We start from the raw sequence: 21,157 nt of genomic DNA, 5'->3' as shown, positions 1-21,157 counted from the left end.
GATTCCACCCTGGATTGTGCTTTGTACTGTCCTCTGATGGGTCACAATGCTCTTTATGTTCCTTGTGCCACTGCAGCTCTCTGTCTCAGAGTGCCCTGGGTGTGCTTTATTTTCGTGGCGGCTACATTCTTTATATGCCTTAGTGATGAGAGGCTTGCTGTCTGCCCTGCCCTCTTGCTTTCAGTACCACTCGGAAACAGATATCCTTGGTGCAGACATGTGCAGAAACTGTTTCCTGTTCAGCTTCCCTGAACTCCTAGCTAGTAGGAATAGCTCCCTTTTTAATCACTTAATGCCCAATATCGGGCACATTAAGTGAACAAAAGTACTTCCAGCCTATAGGGAGTTACATGAATATAAGCTTTGCTGCTGTTTTCTATTGTGGTTGTCAAAAATATTTCATGAATAACAATCACTTCTGCCTCGTCTCTGCTCCAGACTCACCTTGACATCCTGGAAAAAAGCGTGAACCCCAAGCAACTATACTTCCGCCAGGATGTTCTCTGCCAGACTCTGGGAGGGAATTCATGTCCATTGGTGACCATCACAGCCATGCCCGAGTCCGATAGTGCTGACCACCTGGAACAGTTCCGTGAGTAAAAAACAAACAACCTCCTTTGAAGATTTGGTGATTATGTGGTGTCCTCACAGCCTTGGAAGCTTCCTGTCCCTCAGATCAGAAGCTCCATAAGGTCTGAGGACCAGTTTATGTTTATAGAAATGCATTTCCAACTCTTGGCACAGCACAAAGAATAAATGTTAATGTTGCTCTGTTGTTAAAGGGAGAAAAAAATCAACTGAAAATTGTCAGGGAGATGAAGGCTTGCTGGAATTGAGAACAGTTTCCTGGTGACGGTCACTTCCTCTCCTAAAACAGAACCAGGACTGGAGTCACATTTTCCAACCTTGAATCCAGGGCCTGTCCTCCCCATGCTCACTGCCTTTATACTGCTCCCACGGCCAGACAAGGGCCGGGAAGGAAGGAAGTGGATGGAGCCCTTGCTGAAGAATCCTCTTGAGGACTTGAACACCATTTGGATCTGAAGGGCTGACAATATGGAAGAGGCTCTAGCCAAGAACCGTCAGCCAAACCAACACATGCGTGTGTGCACGCGCGCACACACACAGACACACACACACACACACACACACACACACAAAATGGCCCTGTAACATTAGAGCCCTGAGCACAAATCTGACTTACCTGTAACCAATTAGCTTTCAATGTTGGCTTCTGACATATTTTAGACCTTAGATAGGCAAGATAAACCACCAAACAGAATGAGGAGGGCTTTGCAATACAGAAAACCTTGCGAGATGAAAGAAAAGACTGGGGAGTAAAAATCTGGCCAATTTATCCCCAGAAGATGCAACCTTACCTGATGAAGTGCTAACTGTGTTCAGGTGACTCTTTGGTGGATGCAAAATGTAATTTCTCACACCCCATCAACATCTGACAATGGATGCTTAACAACCTGGCTAATCAACAACTGATTATCCCATCTGAATTAATGAAGCCCTAAAAGGCTTTCATGAATAATAAGGGATTTTCCAAAAACTTCTCTTACGTGTTTTATGAATTTAAGAGCAGTTTCTGTAACAGTCACAGAGTCCTCCGCTCGCATGTGAGCCGTTCTTGGAAGTTAGAGACGGCAGTTTTTCTAGTGCAACCTTGGCCAAACAATAATTTATGTAAGAAAGTGGATTTATGTGAGCCTGTGTTCTGAAGTGTCAGTTTCTAAATAGGAGCTGGGCAGGACCCAATGTCCGATTATGGGATGGATTGCCTCTGCTCTCTCAGTTTTTCATATGCTGACACAGGTGCTTTGGTTGGTGTCATAACTAGAAAGATCATTCCTGCTTTAAGGAGAGGACTGGAGACACGGCAAAGGTCCATGAATAATTTGACACTCTGAAATAGTTCAGTTAAAAAAAAAAAAAAAAGAAATCTTAAAGCACCTTAAACACCTTTATATGAATCAAAGGAGGCTGGTTTCTGTCTGCGGCGTAAGATTAGAGATCCTAAGTGCATTCTCTCGTGTGTCATTACAGTTTTCTCTCTTCAACATGTGCTGATATGTCAGCTGTTGTTCATCTCAAGAGGTAGCCCAGGCAGGCATGGGGAAGACCCATGTGATGGTGGAAAGCATGCTGTTCACTTTCCTTTTGACACGATAGACTTGCAAGTGACGGTCCTCGAGCTGGACCCCGAGGCAGCCAGGGCTGTGCTCGATGAGAAAAGACTAATGAGAGCTATTCTTCATAGGTGTGCCTGCTGCACAGTTGCTCAGAGCCCATGCTTAGAAGGGCCATGGACTTGGTTTCAAGTCTTAAAAAGGTTTTGAACATGGGGGTCTGCATTTTCATTTTGCGGGCCCTGCAAATTCTGGAGCCAGGCCTGGGACTAATCTGAGGTCATCAGCAAAAATGTGACAGAGGCTAGTGTCTTGACCATGCTAGCATCTTCTATTGCCAAGTCATGCAAGATGAGTTGTAACCTACTTTGGTAGTACAGAGTCTTTATCTTTTTATTTTTCTTAAAAAAATTTTTTTGAAGTTTATTCATTTTTGAGAGGTGGGGGGGAGGGTCAGAGAGAGAGGGAGACACAGAATCCGAAGTAGGCTCCAGGCTCTGAGCTGTCAGCACAGAGCCTGATGTGGGGCTTGAACTCACGAACCTCGAGATCATGACCGGAGCCAAAGTCGAATGTTTAACCAGCTGAGCCACCCAGGTGCCCGTATGGAGTCTTATTTGTATGGACGATGCAGCTGGTTGGTATCCTTTGTGATGGTGGTTGAAGTCATCCATTTTGCAGGTGAGGTAAATGGGGCTAAGGGGAGTTAACTACCCTGGTCCATGGTGGTGCCAGGTTTCCGATTCTGTTACTCTGATTGCAGAGTCCATATACCCAACAGATGTCCGAACACTGTCATTCAAGCAGGTGTTCAGCATTACATTCAGGTTCCCCTCAAAACCAGAACTTTCCCTCCTCGCTGTCTTGTGTCCTCACATTATTAGAAGCCAGCTTAGTTGTTAAAGCAAGTCACACTGAGTGGACCACAACTAGATGTATTACCCTCTTCCGGCTCACGGTGAATTTCATTTTGCTTTCCCAACTCAGTGTAAGCCTTTCCATGGTGGATGTTTCAGATGCTGTGGCAGGAAGGCGGGGGTGGGGGTGGGGGGGAGAAGATTCAGACTCCTCAGATCCCCGTACAGAGTGGAGATTGTGTGGCTGGGCTGCAGTGCTGGGAATAGTCTCAGACTATGGGCTACGGATTCTGGGCTGCAGAAGAAGCAATTTTCTCAGCAGGTTGCGATACGTATATACAGATACATGCCATGTTGTGTTTCTGAGAAAGGAAATATCCAGCACAATATAAATACCACCTACCCTCTAAATTGCAATTAACCATGTCTGTAAATCAGTAATAAAACCACTTAACTTCCTTTCAACCACAAAATGTGATGCATTGTTTTAGAATGAGAAAATAGCAAAGGAGCTCAAGGCTCTCCTGCCTGCAGGCCTCCATCCAGGTGAATTTGAGTGGTCTCACCCTCTTCCTCCCTCCCCGGGGCCAGGCCAGTTTCAGAGTATCTAGCTGGGATTTGGCCAGTTTCTAGTGCAGTGGCTGACCCTCACTCCTCATAAGGAGGTATTTTGTGCACTGGAACATGTTCTTTCCTCCGTGTAGGGTTATCACTTCAGTCTTCTTTCAGAAACCTAAGACGTAACAGCGTGGCTCTGGGGCCCAGGGAGAAGGTAGGTCCCTTGCTTGAGACTGGTTCCCTGGTCCAAAAGTCCTGGACTAGAGATTATCAAGGACAATTTATTGATTACTTTTACTCCTTCCAGGGGTCTGGGCTCCAGAGAGTCTCCTAGAAGGATAATGTGATTTGATGTATATTTCGAAAGCATTTTTTTAAAAAAGATATTTTCCAGGGCTCCTGGGTAGCTCAGTCAGTTAAGTGTCCGACTTCAGCCCAGGTGATGAGCTCATGGGTTATGGGTTCGAGTCCCATGTTGGGCTCTGTGCTGACAGCTCGGAGCCTGGAGCCTGCTTTGGATTCTGTCTTCCTCCCTCCCTGCCCCTCCCTTGCTGTGCTCTCTCTGTCTCTCAAAAATAAATAAACATTAAAAAATTTTAAAAAATAGGGGCACCTGGGTGGCTCAGTCAGTGAAGCGTCCGACTTCAGCTCAGGTCATGATCTCGCGTTCATCAGTTTGAGTCCCACGTTGGGCTCTGTGCTGACAGCCCAGAGCCTGGAGCCTACTTCAGATTCTGTGTCTCTCTCTCTCTCTGCCCTTTCCCCCCACTCATGTTCTGTCTCTCTCTCTCTCTCTCTCAAAAATATATAAAAACATTAAAAAAATTTTTTTAAATAAATAAAAAGGTATTTTCCTGGATATAATTAGCCTTATTTTCTTGATAACTATATTTTCAGCTTAGTGGTAGCCCAGTTTCCCTGGTGGATCTTTTACGGGTGTCTGGAGAATTGAGGATGGGTGCTGACCGTGGTCCCCAGAGAGACTCACTTTACACTTTGAGATCTGAGCCCTCAGAGCCAAAATGCTGGCAGAGCTCCAAGAGCAAAGTCACTGTCTGCCCTTTTCAGTGGGACAATGAGCAGGGTCGTTCTCTGAGAGATTGTCCCTGAAATCATTACGGAGGAGACAGGCTTGATGAGAAACTGACGATCAAAGGAGCCATTACAAAAGGGCATACAGCTCATTCTAGCTTTAGGCTCCTGGTGGATGAGGTATCTGGGAATTAGCAGGGCCAGGCCCTTCCTGACTGGAAGGATTCCAGATGTCAAAGGAAACCCAGACCTTTGGGATTTGGAGAGCAGAGTGTGAGTGAGGAGTGAACAGTGTCCAAGAGAATGGAGTGGGGGCTCCATCAGTTTGGAGCAGAAGGCATCACCTGAGCAGGTCTGGGGATAGGTTTGGAAGGCAAGGTTGATCCAGGAAGTTGTTTCTAGTGCTTTCTGGGACTAGGCTCCATTGGCTAAAATGGTGTTCTGGCATGATTATACTTTGCATGGTTAAATCCTTAATACGTTATGTGTTAATAGGTACTTTAACAGATGCTCGGAATATGCAACTTCTAAGTAGAGAGTTGAGAACTCATATTTTCTTAAGTTTATGTGCTTTTCAGGGATGGTGTGTGTGTGTGTGTGTGTGTGTGTGTGTGTGTGTGTGTTGTTTGCTTTTTGGATTTGAACTGAAGGTCATTTGTTTTTTTAATGTTTATTTTGAGAGAGAGAGAGAAAGAGAATGAATGTGTGCACAAATGGGGGAGGGGCAGAGAGAGAGGCGCAGAGCCGGATGTGGGGCTTGAACTCACGAACTGTGAGATCATGACTAAAGAGTCAGACGTGTAACCGACTGAGCCACCCAGGCACCCCATGAACTGAAGGTCATTGTTTACTCAAACCCCAGTGGATGAGGGCGAGAAGCCCAGAGAGGAGAATGGTTCCGGGGTCTCTGAGGCTCAGCCATCCCCCTAAACCAGGCCTCCTTTCTGCTTCTTGCAGAAGGGCTAAGTGTGCTCTCACAGACTCTTGTCATTCTCCCCATATTGCAGACAGCAAAGTTAAGGCTCACTAAAGGTAAATAACCAGCTTGCACCCACCAGGGTGGTAAGTGGTGGCTCAGCAAAGAGACCCCAGGCCTCTAGCCCAGAGTTCCAGGGTGGCCCCCTCCTTAGGGATCTGCCCTTCCCTGGGGTATTCCCCAGAAAGGCACACAAACAGGACATGCTGCTTATTAAAGCCCACCACCATTTTGTTGACTTCCATTTTCTCTACACGTCCCCCATAACCTCATATTCTAAATCCCCATTTCAGTCCTGAGGAAGTTGGGTCCCTTTTTAGTTTGGGGAGCTACGTCTCTGTGATGGATGGTTCATTTTTTTTTTCGGGGGCTTTATTGCCAATTATTTTTCCCCCTTTGGACATATTTCCCCCTGTAACAATATTGTCTTGACTGTTCTCAAGAGTTACCTGAGAGGAGGAGTTAATTTGTGGGCATCTTCTGAGGGAAAATGCCGTTCTCTTATTAGAAACTCTCATTCTTGAAGTGACTCGTCACCGCCTGACTCACTGACTTGTGAGAAGTCAGGAGACAACAAAGGTGGATGGGAGGGGGTGGACCTGCTATTTTTGCAATTGGAGACACCTCCACCCTGCATTTATCATACCCTAAAAGAGCAGAGCGTAACCTTTGTATGTCTCGGGAGGTGAGGTGACATCACTCTACCACAGGGGCTCACACACAGTTCTTTCCAGGAGGCCTGAGGTGGGGGAGGCAGGAAGCGACATTTGTAGTTACTAAAGAATACCTTTCTCTTTTTCTTTTTCTTTTTCTTAAAAATATTCTCACAAAAGCAATGTTCTATTCAGCCTGCCATTATGCTAAAAGCTTTTCCTTGGAAGACAATAGCTGTTCTCAGAAAAAAAAGATTTATATGGGGTCCCCAGGGTATAATGAGCTACCAGGAGGCACCTGCCTCAGGTTGGGAGTTGTCACTTGTAAGTGGTTTTAAATTAGAACGGAGTGGAAAAATACACAGTTACAGAATTCCCCTTTTGGCTTCTTTGCAAATCATTTTGCCTTTGTCTGTCCTGGAGACACCTGATCAGGAATGAAGAGCGGAGCTTTCTGCTGAGGAGATCGAGAAGCGACAGAAGTGGTCCAAAGAAAACAGAAACTTTAGTGAAGTGAGCACCTCTCACTTCTAGAATTTTCTGTGTATTTGTTTACTTTTGGCCTCCACCCCCATCGCGGCCCCCTGCCAGAGGCATGTAGGGCCCAGTATTACTAAGGGAGCCCTGAATTTTAGAGCTTAAAAATCCATAAAGATCATCGAGCCCCAATTCCTCAGTTGAGGAACTGAAGCTCAGGGCATGGCTGGACCTGTCTAGAGACCCTCGCTGGCTGAAGTGGCCCTAGACCTCAGACCCCTTGTTGCCTGGTGAAATCCTCTTATTTTCCTTTTCTGTAAAGCGTGGACTTCTGACGAATATTAGAACTAACAAAGGGGCTACCAGAACATAAAGACTTCTCTCTGTGGACACTTTTAATAAGAGGAATTAGAATTGGAGAAAGTGAGCTGTGCCTTTTCCTTGTCCTGGGATTTGCATCTCTCCAGGCAACCAGGGCTAGGAAGCATGGAAGATATTAGGAATATGAAGGTAAATATTATTTAATCCTTGTTGAGGCACTCGCATTCTCCAGGGAAGTTATGTGTGTGTATGTGTAAATCACGTTAACAGGACATTGTGATACAGCAAGGTATACCAGAGCAGGGGGATAAACAAAGTGCACTGCAAGCAGAGACAAGAGACCATTTGCCTGTGTGGTGGGATCAAAGGGGGACTTACACCCACAGGGGTGAGCTATTTAAATCCTATCTGCATGGTGGTCTTATAGTGACATGTCTCTCACAGAAACCTCAGCCAGAAACCTAAAGTTGCGCCTGGGTGGCTCAGTTGGTTAAGCATCTGACTCTTGATTTCAGCTCAGGTAATGATCTCAATGGTTCGTGGGATCGAGTGCCGTGTCGGGCTCTGGGCTGACAGCATGGATTCTCTCTCCCTCTCTCTCTGCCCCTCCCCTACTCGAGTGCCTCTGCTCTCTTTTTCAAAATTAAATAATTGGAATTGCAAAATAAAATAAAATAAAACCTTGCAATTGGAGACCCCTCCACCCTGCATTTATCATACCCTAAAAGGGCAGAGTGTAACCTTTGCATGGCTCTGGATGTGAGGTGATCTCACTCCACCACCACAGCTTCCCAGGGCTCACACACTGCTTTTCTTTAAAAAAAAAAAAAAAAAAAAAAGGAAACCCCAAACCATTTGAAGAACTATTTGTATCTCTCTTAAGAAGGCATGACAGAGAATATGTAAAACACATCCAAACCATTCACAAGTTGTCCTCATCTTTCTGTTACCAGTCTGCACATACATAAATACTAGGTAACCCCTCCTTTTTCAGTACAAACCCTCAAAACTCTATGGCATTTTGACTGGTTGAATATCTCTTTTAGGCTTCCCACATTTGCCTCATCAGTCCACGAAAAGGAAGACTATGAATGAATCTTACTCCTTCCAAGGCCAGTTGGAGGGAGTGGGGAAGACTGTAAAACCTTATAGTTGAATAGCTTTGCTTATTCCCTACCACATAAGTACTTTGGTCTTAGAAAGTTTTTACTTAATATCACTTGGTCCTCATAGTTCCCTTGGGAGTTGAGGAAGAGAATAATTATGCCCACTGTATAGTGATAAAACAGATTTTGAGTGCTATTTTTTTTTTTTAATTTATTTATTTATTTTTTAATTTTTTAATATATGAAATTTACTGTCAAATTGGTTTCCATACAACACCCAGTGCTCATCCCAAAAGGTGCCCTCCTCAATACCCATCACCCACCCTGCCCTCCCTCCCACCCCCCATCAACCCTCAGTTTGTTCTCAGTTTTTAACAGTCTCTTATGCTTTGGCTCTCTCCCACTCTAACCTCTTTTTTTTTTTTTTTTTTTTCCTTCCCCTCCCCCATGGGTTTCTGTTATGTTTCTCAGGATCCACATAAGAGTGAAACCATATGGTATCTGTCTTTCTCTGTATGGCTTATTTCACTTAGCATCACACTCTCCAGTTCCATCCATGTTGCTACAAAAGGCCATATTTCATTTTTTCTCATTGCCACGTAGTATTCCATTGTGTATATAAACCACAATTTCTTTATCCATTCATCAGTTGATGGACATTTAGGCTCTTTCCATAATTTGGCTATTGTTGAGAGTGCCGCTATAAACATTGGGGTACAGGTGCCCCTATGCATCAGTACTCCTGTATCCCTTGGATAAATTCCTAGCAGTGCTATTGCTGGGTCATAGGGTAGGTCTATTTTTAATTTTCTGAGGAACCTCCACACTGCTTTCCAGAGCGGCTGCACCAATTTGCATTCCCACCAACAGTGCAAGAGGGTTCCTGTTTCTCCACATCCTCTCCAGCATCTATAGTCTCCTGATTTCTTCATTTTGGCCATTTTGAGTGCTATTTGATCTGTATCTTGAAATCAGACTGGCACATGCAGAGAAATAGGGGAGTATCTTCTCCAGTAGAAAAACAGCATTTGCAGAGGCTGGGGGGCCTGGACCTAACGCTCTGGAAATCTCAGGGCACCAGGACTACAGGACTGTAGGTTGATTATGGGATATGATGATAGATGAGAAAGGTGATTTGGGCTAAGTGGTTAAGGCCCTTATTTTTCATGTTAGGAAGTGTCTCCTGAAGGCAATAATGGGCTCATAAGATGTTATTAAATGCGAAGAAATGACAAGATCAGACTTGTTTTGGAAGAAAGTTTTGTGGCAGTCATGTGGAGCTGAAGTCCAGGGTGAGGGGAAGTTAGGTGACCTAGAACTTGACACAGAAGAGGTTTTATGCAGTTAGACTAGAATCAGACTCACTGTGTGTGTGTGTGTGGGGGGGGGGGGGGTAATCTTGGTTCTGCCATGTATCAGCTTGACCTTGGGGAGGGTGCTTAAATATTCTGTGCCTTGGTTTCTCCATTTATAAATTGTGAGTCATAACCAGTACCTTCTTCCTGGGGCAATCCGAAGATTTTAAAGGGCTTAGAACAGTGCCTGGCACATGGGTACTCCAGAAATAATAGCAATTGTTAATCTTCCAACAGGTGATGTGGTTTCCAAGGAAGAGGTCTATGGAAATGTGGAAGGGTTTAAATTTACAAGAGATGTCTAAGAATTGAGAGGCCGTGGTGGTTGGTTGGAAGTAGGGATAAAGGTCACAGAGTTGAAGTATTTCTACTTTGGGTGATAGGTGAACAGTATAATGCCAACAAAGGCATATATGAGAGAACAAGGCTGCTGTGGAGGGATAATGAGTTCAGTTTTGGAAATGTTCATTTTCAGAAGCCTGCAAATTATGTAAGAACTCAGGATAAATATAATTATAAAGCCAATATGCTATAAAATATAATCTATTTCAGAGGGAAATAAAACAAATTTTGTATTACCTGAAAAATTTTCTCAATTAGCAAGGATACTAAAAGTTGACTATGTGTGGTTACTGTAGCAGAAACATGTAATATATTGTATCAGAATCAATCATAATCTATCACAGAACATTCTATTCTAGAAGTATGTTCATGAGGTATAATAATTTATATCTGCTAAGGGAATTAACTCTTTACAGAGTATTTCCATATGATTAATTGTTCCATATAACAGCTCTGCAAGGTAAAGAAAAAAACAGAATTGTATTTATTATCTCCATTATTAGATGATAAAATTGAGGCCCTGGAAAGACATGTGATTAGTAAGAGCTAGAGCTCCAATTTATCCCCTGTCTGAATCTTTTTTTAAAATGTTTATTTATTTTTGAGAAAGAGAGAGAGAGAGAGAGAGAGCACGAGCATGAGTGGGGGAGGGGCAGAGGGAGAGGGAGACACAGAATCCGTAGCAGGCTCCAGGCTCTTAGCTGTCAGCACAGAGCCCAATGCAGGGCTCGAACTCAAACTGTGAGATCATGACCTGAACCGAAGTCGGATGCTCAACTGACTGAGCCACCCAGGTGGCGCATGAATCTTAAGCTTCATAATCTGCCACCTCTTTCGACTGTGCAATAATGAGAGAAGATCCTTTACCTTCAAGATGCAATTCCCTATATGTAAGAGTAATTGTTTATGCTACAATTCATATGTTCTAGATTCCTCCAGATGTATGAATCCATATGTGGTCATGTGAACCTTAATAACCTTTGTAGTTTTAGTAAAATCGAAATTTTATTGCCTCTGCCAGACTGCATACCTTTCTCACCTATATCTTACTCCTTTGTCACTCAGTATCCTCCAACCAGAATAATCTTTCTATTCCTTGAAAACAGTGAGCTAACTACACTCCCCTGGGCCTCTGCATTTGCTGTTCCCTTTTCTCCATTGCTTGACATGGTCGATTTCTTCTTATTATATATCATCTGCCTTCTTGGATCACCATATTGAGAGTTATTCCTCCATCCAGAGCCTCTTTATCACATGACCCTGTTCTGTTTTCTTCATGGCCCTCCCTGTTGGCTCCATGAGAACACAGACTGTTTGCTGTATTTTGTCACCATGGTATCTCTACGAACCAAGAGTCCCTGCACAAAACAGGTGCACACTAAATATTTATTGAAGAAATAAGTGGAATCCCTGCATCTGTTCTTGTTATCACCCATAATGTAGGGCCTTTAACCTCCCTTGAGAAGTTACTTCTTTCCTGTTTCTTGGGGTACGCAAGGGTAGCCTTAACTACTGAACTGATTTCTCTTCCTATGATTTTGCCTTTTTTCAGAATGCCGTATAGATGGAATATGTGGTCTTTTGTCCTATCTTCTTTCACTTAACATAATGCTCATGAGATTCATTCATATTGTTTGCATGTATCAGTAGCTTATTCCTTTTTATTGCTGAGTATTATTTTGTTGAGTGGATGGGCCATGGTTCATTTATCTATTCAGTTGGTAGACATGTGGGCTGTTTCCAGACTTGTTATTACGAATAGAGTTACTATTCACATATACAGGTATTTGTGTGAATATATATTTTCATTTATATTGGGTAAAGAAATTAAGTGTATGTTTAAATTTCTAACAAGCTGCCCCATAATTTTACAAAGTGGTTGTTCTTCCAAAGTATTGCATTCCTACCAACATTGTATGAGAATTTCAGTTGCTTAGTATCCTTGCTAGTACTTTGTATTTTTATTTTTAAATTTTTTTCCAGTCTAATAGGTATGAAATAGTATTTCATTATAGTTGACTTTGTGTTTCCTTGGTGATCAATGATATTGAAATGTCTCTTCAAATATTTTTTCTTACTATTGAGTTCGATTATTTATTTTGGATACAAATTCTTCATCAGATATGTGCTTTGCAAATATTTTTATCCAATCTGTGACTTGATTTTCACTTTCTTAAAAGTGTCTCCTAAAGAGTAGAGATTTTTAAAATACTGTTTTTTTGTTTTGCTTTGTTTTTGGTTTTGTTTATGCTTAGGGTTAGTGATTTATGTATTCTAGATAAGACATATTTACTTGACTCAGTGGTTATTGACTGGGGATATATTTTTGCTCCTCAGGAGAAAATTGGTCTAGAGACATTTTTGATTGCCACAATGGTCACAACTGGAAGGATTTCTACTGTCATCTAGAGTGTAGAGGCCAGATATGCTACTAAACACCCTACAATGCACAGACAGTCCCCCCAACCCACCTCAAAATGTTAATAGTACTGAGCTTAAGAAACCTTTGCCTAAAATAAGATCACAAAATTTTTATTCTAAGGTTTTAAAATAATTTTAAGTTTTACATTTAAGTATATATCAAGTTGATTTTAGTCTATATCATGAAGTGTAGATCAAGAACTAAGATTCTTCTTTTTCTTTTCCTTTTTAAGAAAGGCTACTGAGATTTTGAAATTTGAGAAAAATTGAAATCTTCACAATATTGTGTTTTTTCTACACATGAACATGATATGCCTCTCCGTTTATTTAGGCCTTCTTTAATTTCTTTAAGTGTTATACAGTGTTTAGTATAAACTTCTTACATATTTTTTTATTATTTTTTAATTTATTTTTAATTTTTTTAAATGTTTATTTTTGAGAGAGAGAGAGAGAGAGAGAGAGAGAGAGAGAGGGAGACAGTATAAGTGGGAGAGGGGCAGAGAGAGAGGGAGACATAGAATCTGAAGCAGGCTCCAGGCTCTGAGTTGTCAGCACAGAGCCCAACCCTGGGCTCAAACTCAACAACCACAAGATCATGACCTGAGCCGAAGTCGGATGCCTTTAACCGACTGAGCCACCCGGGAGCCCCTATATATTTTTTAGATGTACCTCCCATTTCACCTTTGAGGTTATGGCAAAAAAATTCATTTTTTATTGGTAGTATATGAAAATACAGTTGATTTTTTGTGTATCAACTTTGATTCATGTGACTTTGCTACCGTTTTTACTTCCAATAGCTTTTTGCATAGTTTTTTTTTTCTTTTTAAATTTTTAGCATACAGGACATGCCTGTTGACTGTGAATAAAGAATTTTATTACTTTTTGTTTATTTTGTATTTTAAAAATTTTTCTTGCCTTATAATATTGCCTAGGAACTCCAATATAATATTTAATAGAAGTGGTGATAAGAGGTAGTGTAACTTGTTCTTGTGATTGTAGAGGGAAACTAGTCTTTACCGTTAAGTATGGTATTATTTGTAGGTTTTTTTAAATAGATATCCTTGAAAAAGTTGAAATATAATTTTAGTAAGCTGAGAATTGTCAAAAATGGTCATATTATTTTTTGTTTTTAACCTGCTCATGTGGTGAATATTGTTTGATTTTCAATTGTTGACCCAAACTTGCATTTTTATTTTATTTCATTTTTTTATTTTAATTCCAATATAGTCAACATACAGTGTTATATTAGTTTCAGGTGTACAATCCAGTGATTCAACAGTTCCGTATACTACTCAGTGCTCATCAGGATAAGTGTACTATTTTTTGATAAAAACTCCATTTGTTTGGGATAATATTTGCCCCACACTTATGAGGAATATTGATCTGTATAGTTTCTTTTTCTTTAAATATCATTGTATGGTTTTGGTATTCGGATAATGCTGGCTTCATAAAATGAGGTGGGAAGTGTTTTTATATTGTGGTAATCTGACTATGCCCCCCCCCCCCATATATTAGGATATATTCATATCCTAATCCCAGCAACCTGTGAAGGATACCTTATATGGTAAAGATTTTGCAGTTATTATTAAGTTAAGGGTCTCTAGATGAAGAGATTATACTGGATTATTTGGATGGGGCCTAAATGTCATCATAAGCACATTTTTCAGTGAGGGGCAGAAGGAGATTGTGAATAGAGAGGTCATGGGGCAGAAACAGAGGCACAAAAAGAAGATGCTACATCTTTGAAGATGGGGGAAAAGTTCATGGTCTCAGGTATGCAAGGACTGAACCTCTAGATGCTAGAAAAGACAAGGAAATGGATTCCTTCCTAGAGCCTCCTGTAGGAGCATCATCCTGGCACATCGCTGGCTTTGGCTCACTGAACCCATACTTCTGGACTTCAGAACTACATAAGAGAAGTAGTTTGTGGTGGTATTTGAAGCCACGAAGTTTGTGGTAATTTGGTATAGCAGTCATAAGAAACTAACAGATATTATCTCTTATTTTCCCTCTTTTGGGTCTACTTTATTTATTTTAGATCCAATTTTTCACCTGCAATTTTTCCTTTCTGAAGAACTTTAATACTTCTTGTATTATTGGCATATCGGCAGGCAATAACTCTCTGAGCTTTTATTTTTATGAGAAAAGTCTTTATATTTCCCTTTATTTTGAATTTTTTTTTCTGAGTATGGAATTCTAGGTTGACAGGTTTTTTTGTTTTGTTTTGTTTTCCTTTCAGTATATTAAAGATGTTGCTCTAATGTCTTCTGGCTGCATAGTTGGCTGGTAGGAACTATGGTATAATTCTTATCTTTGTGTCTCCCTCTTCAATGTTTTACTTTTTTTCTGGTTGCCCTCAAGATTTTCTCATTATCTTTGGTTTCCATCAGTTTGACTATGACTTATGTAGGTGTGATGTATATATGTATGTATCTATTATTCACATATCATTTCAAACTTCTCTGAGCTACCTATGTCTGTGATGTATTTTTCATTAAGTTTTGAAAAATTTCAGTCTTTATCTCTTCAAATATGTATTCTGCCTCATTCTCTCTTCCCATGCTGGAAACCCCATTTATATATATGTGAGACCCTTTTGTATTGTTGTCCCACAGTTCTTGAATGATTTATTCTGTTCTTTCTTTCTTTCTTTCTTTCTTTCTTTCTTTCTTTCTTTCCTCCTTGCTTGTTTAGATTTGTGTAATTTTATACATTGTTCTTTAAACTCCCTGATTATTTCATTATCTGTCCAGTCTTCTGATATGCCCACCAAGAGAATTCATGTCTGATATAATTTAAAAAAATTTATAGAATTTCCTCTTGACTTTTTTTTTTTTTTTTTTTTTTTTTACAGTTTCCTTCTCCCGGCTAAAATTCCCCATCTGGTCATTCACATTTTCCTTCTTTTGCATGATAGGCTTTAACATATTAATCATATTTCTTTGCAAGTCCCTATTTAATAATTTTAGCATTTAAATCTTCTCTGAGCCTATTTCTGCTTATTTCCTGATAGTGGTTTTGTTTGTTTGTTTATTGAATGTTAGGAATTCAATAGGTTTGGAAGAATAGTAGAGAATGAGATCCATACTATTTACATTCAGTAATGGATCTGCCTTCTTCTGTCAACATGGAGTGCCGTGGATCTGATCAGGAGTGGGTTTTGTTCTTATTACTCTTAGTGTGTGCGGCTGGCTTCCATTTCTTCCAGTGGTAGTTGCTGTTGTCCTGTAATTGGCTTAGAGCCTACAGGGCAGGGGGAGGGTCAGGGGCAAGGACAATGCTCAGTGTTCCTGCCCCACCCTGAGCCCTCACCAGCTTGTCTGCATCACAGAGAACCTAGGCTCCACACTCTGTTTCTGCCCCCAGGGGCAGACAACTTTTGCACCTCCCCCCATCTCAGAAGCACTGAGTACTGAGTTCTGAGGGTGAGAGGGTCTGCTGGTCCTCCCACAGCAATTTAAGGTCTTACTTTGTAGGAGAGCGTCCAAAGAAGCAGGTGGTATTTTACCCTGTCCATCAGTAGCAACTGACCTTCAACTGGCCTATTCCACTGTGCGTGTGGGGGTGGTGGTGCAGGGGGCACTTTTCTTATTCTCCGACTCTACAACTGATCCAAAGAGAAGAGTTTGTAAGTAAGGGTGGACTCCTCTTGTGTACGATTGATTCTAGTCAATAGCTATCCTACACAGGGCTTTCAGGAATTTCTTAACATTTTACTTCTAATGTAGCAGCTGCTTTCTTCCTGTTGTGCTCCAACAAAGGTAAAAACTTTGTGTGTCTATCCTTGCAGGGGACTTAACACTCTGGAATTCATTTCATTTGTCTGCTTTATGACTTTGACTTCTGATAGGCTCAAGGAAAGTTATAATAAATGGATTGTTGAGCACTTTTAAAACCTTTGTTTGTATGGATAGGGTGGAAGCATCATTCTCCAGTGGCTTTCCACATGTTTTCTTGAGAAGGTTGTTTAAAACAGTCTATTATTTTTCTGTTAGTGGGTTTCCTCACCCTTGGGCTCTCCACTTAACATCCTCCTCTCTGACTTTTTAGTTCCAATTATTAGATTTTTCACTTCTAGAAATTTTATTTCCACATCAGTATGTCTGCTTTTATGGCCTTATTCCTTGCTCATATCTCAAATTGATTTCATTTTTTGAGATGTTCAGCTTAGTTATGTCCTATGATTTCCATAAATTAATCTCCAGTCTTTGCTCTTCTGATTCTCCTTTCTCTTGCCTCTCACTCACAGGGCTTTGTTTCCTGGTTTGCTTTGTGATTTTTTTTACAGTAAGTCACTCATTGTACGTGGAATTTTATCTGTGGAAAATATTCAAGGATGGGATTGAGGCCGCTTAATTTAAGAAAGCATTCATATTTGCTTCTGTTTGTCATTTGATGCTAGCACGTGAGTGACTGTATCCCTTGCCTCAGATTTGGGGGGCCACAAACGGATATGGATCATACATTCAAATGGATGTGAAGATTTGCTTGTAGGTGTATATTCATAGAGAGAACTTGGGATAAAATGTTGTTCTTGCTCTCCCTTTCTGTGAATTGAGAATGAAGACCTTTGGGGATGCCCCACCATGAGTGAGCCCTGTGTTTCACTTCCCCAGGTCTCCTGCAGCCTTCAAAGCAGAAGCTCAAGGTCTCCAGGGCTTGGTAGAACCCCTCCAGGAGAAAATATGCTTTGATGTTTGCTTACCTTACAAGGTTTCTTTGTTTTGTTTTATTTTATTTTATTTTATTTTATTTTATTTTATTTTATTTTATTCATTTATTTATTTATTTATTTTTGGTCTCACTTTGTTTTTGGCATCTACAGACTTCTTCTTTTCTGAGAGGCTCAGCAATGCATTCAAAATGTTTTTTGAAACAAATATTTTAGCATTTTGGTTGTTTCATTCAGAGGATTGTTCAGAATATTTAGGCTATTATTCTGCTGGAAATGGAGGTTCTCACTCCTTGATCTTTCACTTTCCGTGCCACTTCTTTCTATTAGAAGGGAAAATGAAAGTCTTTTTTTTTGTTTACTATAACGGATAATATGAATTTGAAAGTCTGCTTGTGAATCTGAAATAGCGGATCTGCTATGCTATATTTAGCATTTGACGTTACTGCTGCCGAAAGAATATTCTTTCTTTTCTGACTCTTGGGATACTTTTTTTTTTTTTTTCTCCTAGCACAAAGTCAGAATTTTAGTGAAGCAGTATTTTGGAATTTCTGAATATAGAATCCAACAAAGGGACCAGGTTTTCTCCAGTGCTTTCTGTTTTCTTTGACATCATGAATGTCATCAGAAGACCATTTGGTTTTGTTGCCTTTAAGATGACTGATTTACCTAGAGGCACCTCTATCTGGTTTCAGTCACCTGCATCCAACATCAACACCAGAAACCTCAAAAGGACATTGCACTTAATCACTCCCTGTAGTTCTGCCCTGTGAGGCTTGCTTGAGGTAACTCCAGCTGTGGGAGGAAATTTTTGTCCTCTTGCAACTGGTAGAGATTCTTCTGGTCCCCATGGTGAACTGGGGGAAATATCTACATTGTAACTTGCAGGGCAGGGGCACTTAATGTAATCAGGACAGTGAAGGATTCTCAGCATAGCTGGTCTGTGTTCCCCATGCTCTCAAAAAGCCAGAATAGAGAAAGGCACCTGGGTGAATCAATCAGTTAAGTGTCCGACTTTGCCTCAGGTTATGATCTTGCGCTTTGTGGGTTCAAGCTCCCCATCGGGGTCCACGCTGGCAGTGCAAAGCATGCTTAGGGTTCTCTCTCACTCTGTCTCAAAAATAAATTGACTTAAAGCCAGGATAGAGAGAGGCAGGAGAACCTGGAGATGGATCCTGGCCATTCTTCCGTCATTAATGTTCACAAACCTCCTGGGATCCTTCATTCCTCTGTAGTAGAGGTGAGTGATGAGTAAATACAATAGCAGGAACTCCCTTTCATTCCAAAACAAAACCGTCACACCGAACAAGCCTGGGACTGGGTTTAGTGGAGGCAAACGGATGCCTTTGATACATTTTCCAATTTGTTTGTGGTGGTTTACCATATACACATTTTCCCAAACAAAGTTATAAAAAAGGAAGGAGTTTGGCAAGACAAGTGTGTGTGGAATCTTGAGGCCGTAGCTGGGAGATCACGCTACTGTTTCTAGTCACAGGAGACGTTCAGCAGCATGGCTGAACCAGTGGGCATGTTAACTGCCCAAAATGTGATAATTAAATTGTATGCTCGTAGCTACCTTGATAATGATCTTGTGATAGAGTTCTCCCCTCAAGCTGGTGTGTGCACTGTTGCCTCTCCCCAGCAACAGATGAGGGCATTAAGAGTTCGCACGCCGCAACTCAGAGGGAATCGGTGGTGCCCCAGTGTTCTGTGTACCTTCCCTGCAGCTGGTTTTCTGTGGCTCATTGAACGTTGAGTCCAGGTGGCAGCTGTGGATTTTGACATCCCAGATTTGTACAGGGCGAGGGCATCCTCAACACGTAGTGATGTGCATCTGGGTTGGAAGTGGCTATTCAGGAAACTGACAGGGTAAAGCCCTAATTAGAAAGACCAGCAGGGCTCCCTGGACCCCAGGATGCTTCAACAGAGCCGTCACTGTCTCCCCTCAAGCAGGATCGTTGTGCAGGAACACTGAGCAAAAAACATTTTGTTCCCTGTTCAACATAAATAACTCCCATCATTAGCAATGTGACAAGCAAAAGGAGGACCTGCATGTCAAAAGACAAGGATGTATGCATTGTGTTTGTAAGGGGCGATTTTGCAAGCTTTCAGCTGTGGGGGAAGCAGCTTTCAGTTTCTGGAAGATGCTACTGGAAACTTCTGGAAGATGCTACCGTAAGTAGAATGGATAGTCCCCTATGGTTTTCAGTTGACTGAAGGTTAATTTGAGGTGTTGGACACACTTTAGGGTAGGAAAGGGATTCAGGGGCCATTGGAATGTAAATCACAATTCTTCTCAATATTTTGCAGTTTTTCATTTTTGGGAGGCTCAGTGTTCTGATCCTTAAAATGGGACATTGTAAGCAACTATCTTTGTTTAGGTATCTAATGCGGTCCTGTTGATTAAGATTCTGAACTCTTTGGGAAGAACAAAAACAAAAACAGAATTTGTACATACCAAATTGCACTCTGAATACACTTGTGCAGACAGCGTTTATTTTTATAATCGAAAAGAAATATAGCCAGATCACGTGGTAGTTTCTTAAGTTGTTATGAAAACCAAGAATCCTTATCTTAATTTCTTTTCAATCAATAAACCATTCCTGATTCACAAGGAAGAAAAGTGGAATAGAAACTGTCTGCCTTTGAAAGCAGCTGTGATGTAATGATTTGGTGGGCAACTTACATAGTTTAATTAAGCACTCCGATTAAATCAATATGTATCCAAGAGTTCGGCCTGGCAATCAGCTTAATCTCATTAAATGTTGTTCAGGCCCCAATAATTGATTAATAATACATTATCGTTTATGAATTATTGACTTCAAGTTATTATAATTGTGCCTGCTTTGTTCACAGCACCTGCTGCCACATGTTAATTATGAAATGCTCTAGCACTTTTCCTGGAATAACTTTAGAGATAAAGCTGATGGGGTTTTTAATGAAGTGAGATTATCTGTGGTTCAGAGCCGGTCAGAATGAGCCAAGCTTTCTCAACCCTGCCTTGTTTAATAAGAGGGAGCAGGTATTTGACTTTTTAAGAGCCCAGGCTTTAAGAATTAAAAGGCAGAGCTGGAGGGCACCATGCCAGAGTTGGGTGTTGAGGTAGGTGATGTCAGAGCCATAAGCCAGTGGATTCTGCCTATTGAGCAAGACAGTGCCAAGCCAGTGGGGAGTGAGGTGTCCCCTGACTGACATGCATGCTCCCATTGTCAGCCGTCTAGGGGAAGAGGTAGGTCCTCAGAGACGGAAATAAAATTGGTAGTGTGCAAGATGACCCTTAATGCCTTATAGGAGGCATGACTCTTTGGAACTTCTAACATCAAGGAAATACAGTAGTCAATCACTGCTGGGGTTGACACTGGGGATGACCTTCTCTTTCTGCTGAGATCATACCAAAAAGTTATTCTAAGAGAAGAATGATATTTTGTATACTAGCTCAATCAGACAGCAGATATATAGACATCATTCTTGTCACTCTGGAGATAATGCATCTGTTGTTGAGGTTTGGATATGCCCAAAGGTATTTGGGGATTCTGGTGGAAGGATTTGACCTCTCTTGGTTAGAGATGGGAAGCAAGGGGACTGTTCAGGGAAATGCCCCTAAGAGGGGACCAGGGCTGAGGAAGGAATTATCCTACCTAAATCAGGTTAGTCTTTTTTAATGTTTATTTATTTTTGAGAGGGGAGGGGAGGGAAAGAGGTCGGGGTGGGGGGGGGAGAGAGAGAGAGAGAGAGAGAGAGAGAGAGAGAGAACACCAGTGGGGGAGGGAATAGAGAGAGGGGGACAGAGGATCTGAAGTGGGCTTAGAGCCCATTGTTGGCTTGAACTTATGAACTATGAGATCATGACCTGAGCTGAAGGCAGACACTTCACACTGAGCCACCCAGGTGCTCCAACCAGGTTAGTCTTTTGCATGTTATTTCCCATTCCGGCTCCATGTGGTTATTGTTGCCAGTTAGTAAAATCTTGCTTAAGAGACCCTGCCTGGTGTCAGCTGCACCAGAAAAGTCAAGACAGGAGTGGTTGGGAATGAGTCCATATTTGAGGTCAAGCACAAAAGGAAGGGATAGTGATATCAAGGCCAACATGGTTATAGTAGCACAATGGATTCAGGTTTCATGCTGATGGGGAGGGTGACATTTGGGAGTCAAGAGCCAATTTTGGAGAAGTCCCATGGCTTCCTACATTGTGAGTCTTCTTCCTGGAAGGACTCGGCTTGGGTTTTGTTAGAGACACCCTGGGGGGTATTGC

General features: G+C 41.5%; 1 protein-coding gene across 3 annotated transcripts in view; it reads left to right on the top strand.

The window, feature by feature from the left end:
- The window catches only part of AGBL1 (AGBL carboxypeptidase 1), a 774,608-nt gene that overhangs the window by 141,791 nt on the left and 611,660 nt on the right, over positions 1-21,157 (top strand). For all 3 annotated transcript variants that reach the window (XM_042941057.1, XM_042941055.1, XM_042941056.1), the window contains one exon: positions 439-592. In XM_042941057.1, the coding sequence (XP_042796991.1) occupies positions 439-592 (154 nt within the window). The remainder of the gene's footprint in view (positions 1-438; positions 593-21,157) is intronic.

This window comes from Panthera leo, chromosome B3 (genome assembly GCF_018350215.1).
Source record: "Panthera leo isolate Ple1 chromosome B3, P.leo_Ple1_pat1.1, whole genome shotgun sequence".
Lineage (NCBI taxonomy): Eukaryota > Metazoa > Chordata > Mammalia > Carnivora > Felidae > Panthera > Panthera leo.
Note: the sequence above shows the minus strand (reverse complement) of the source record. Positions and strands in the feature narration are given on the sequence as shown.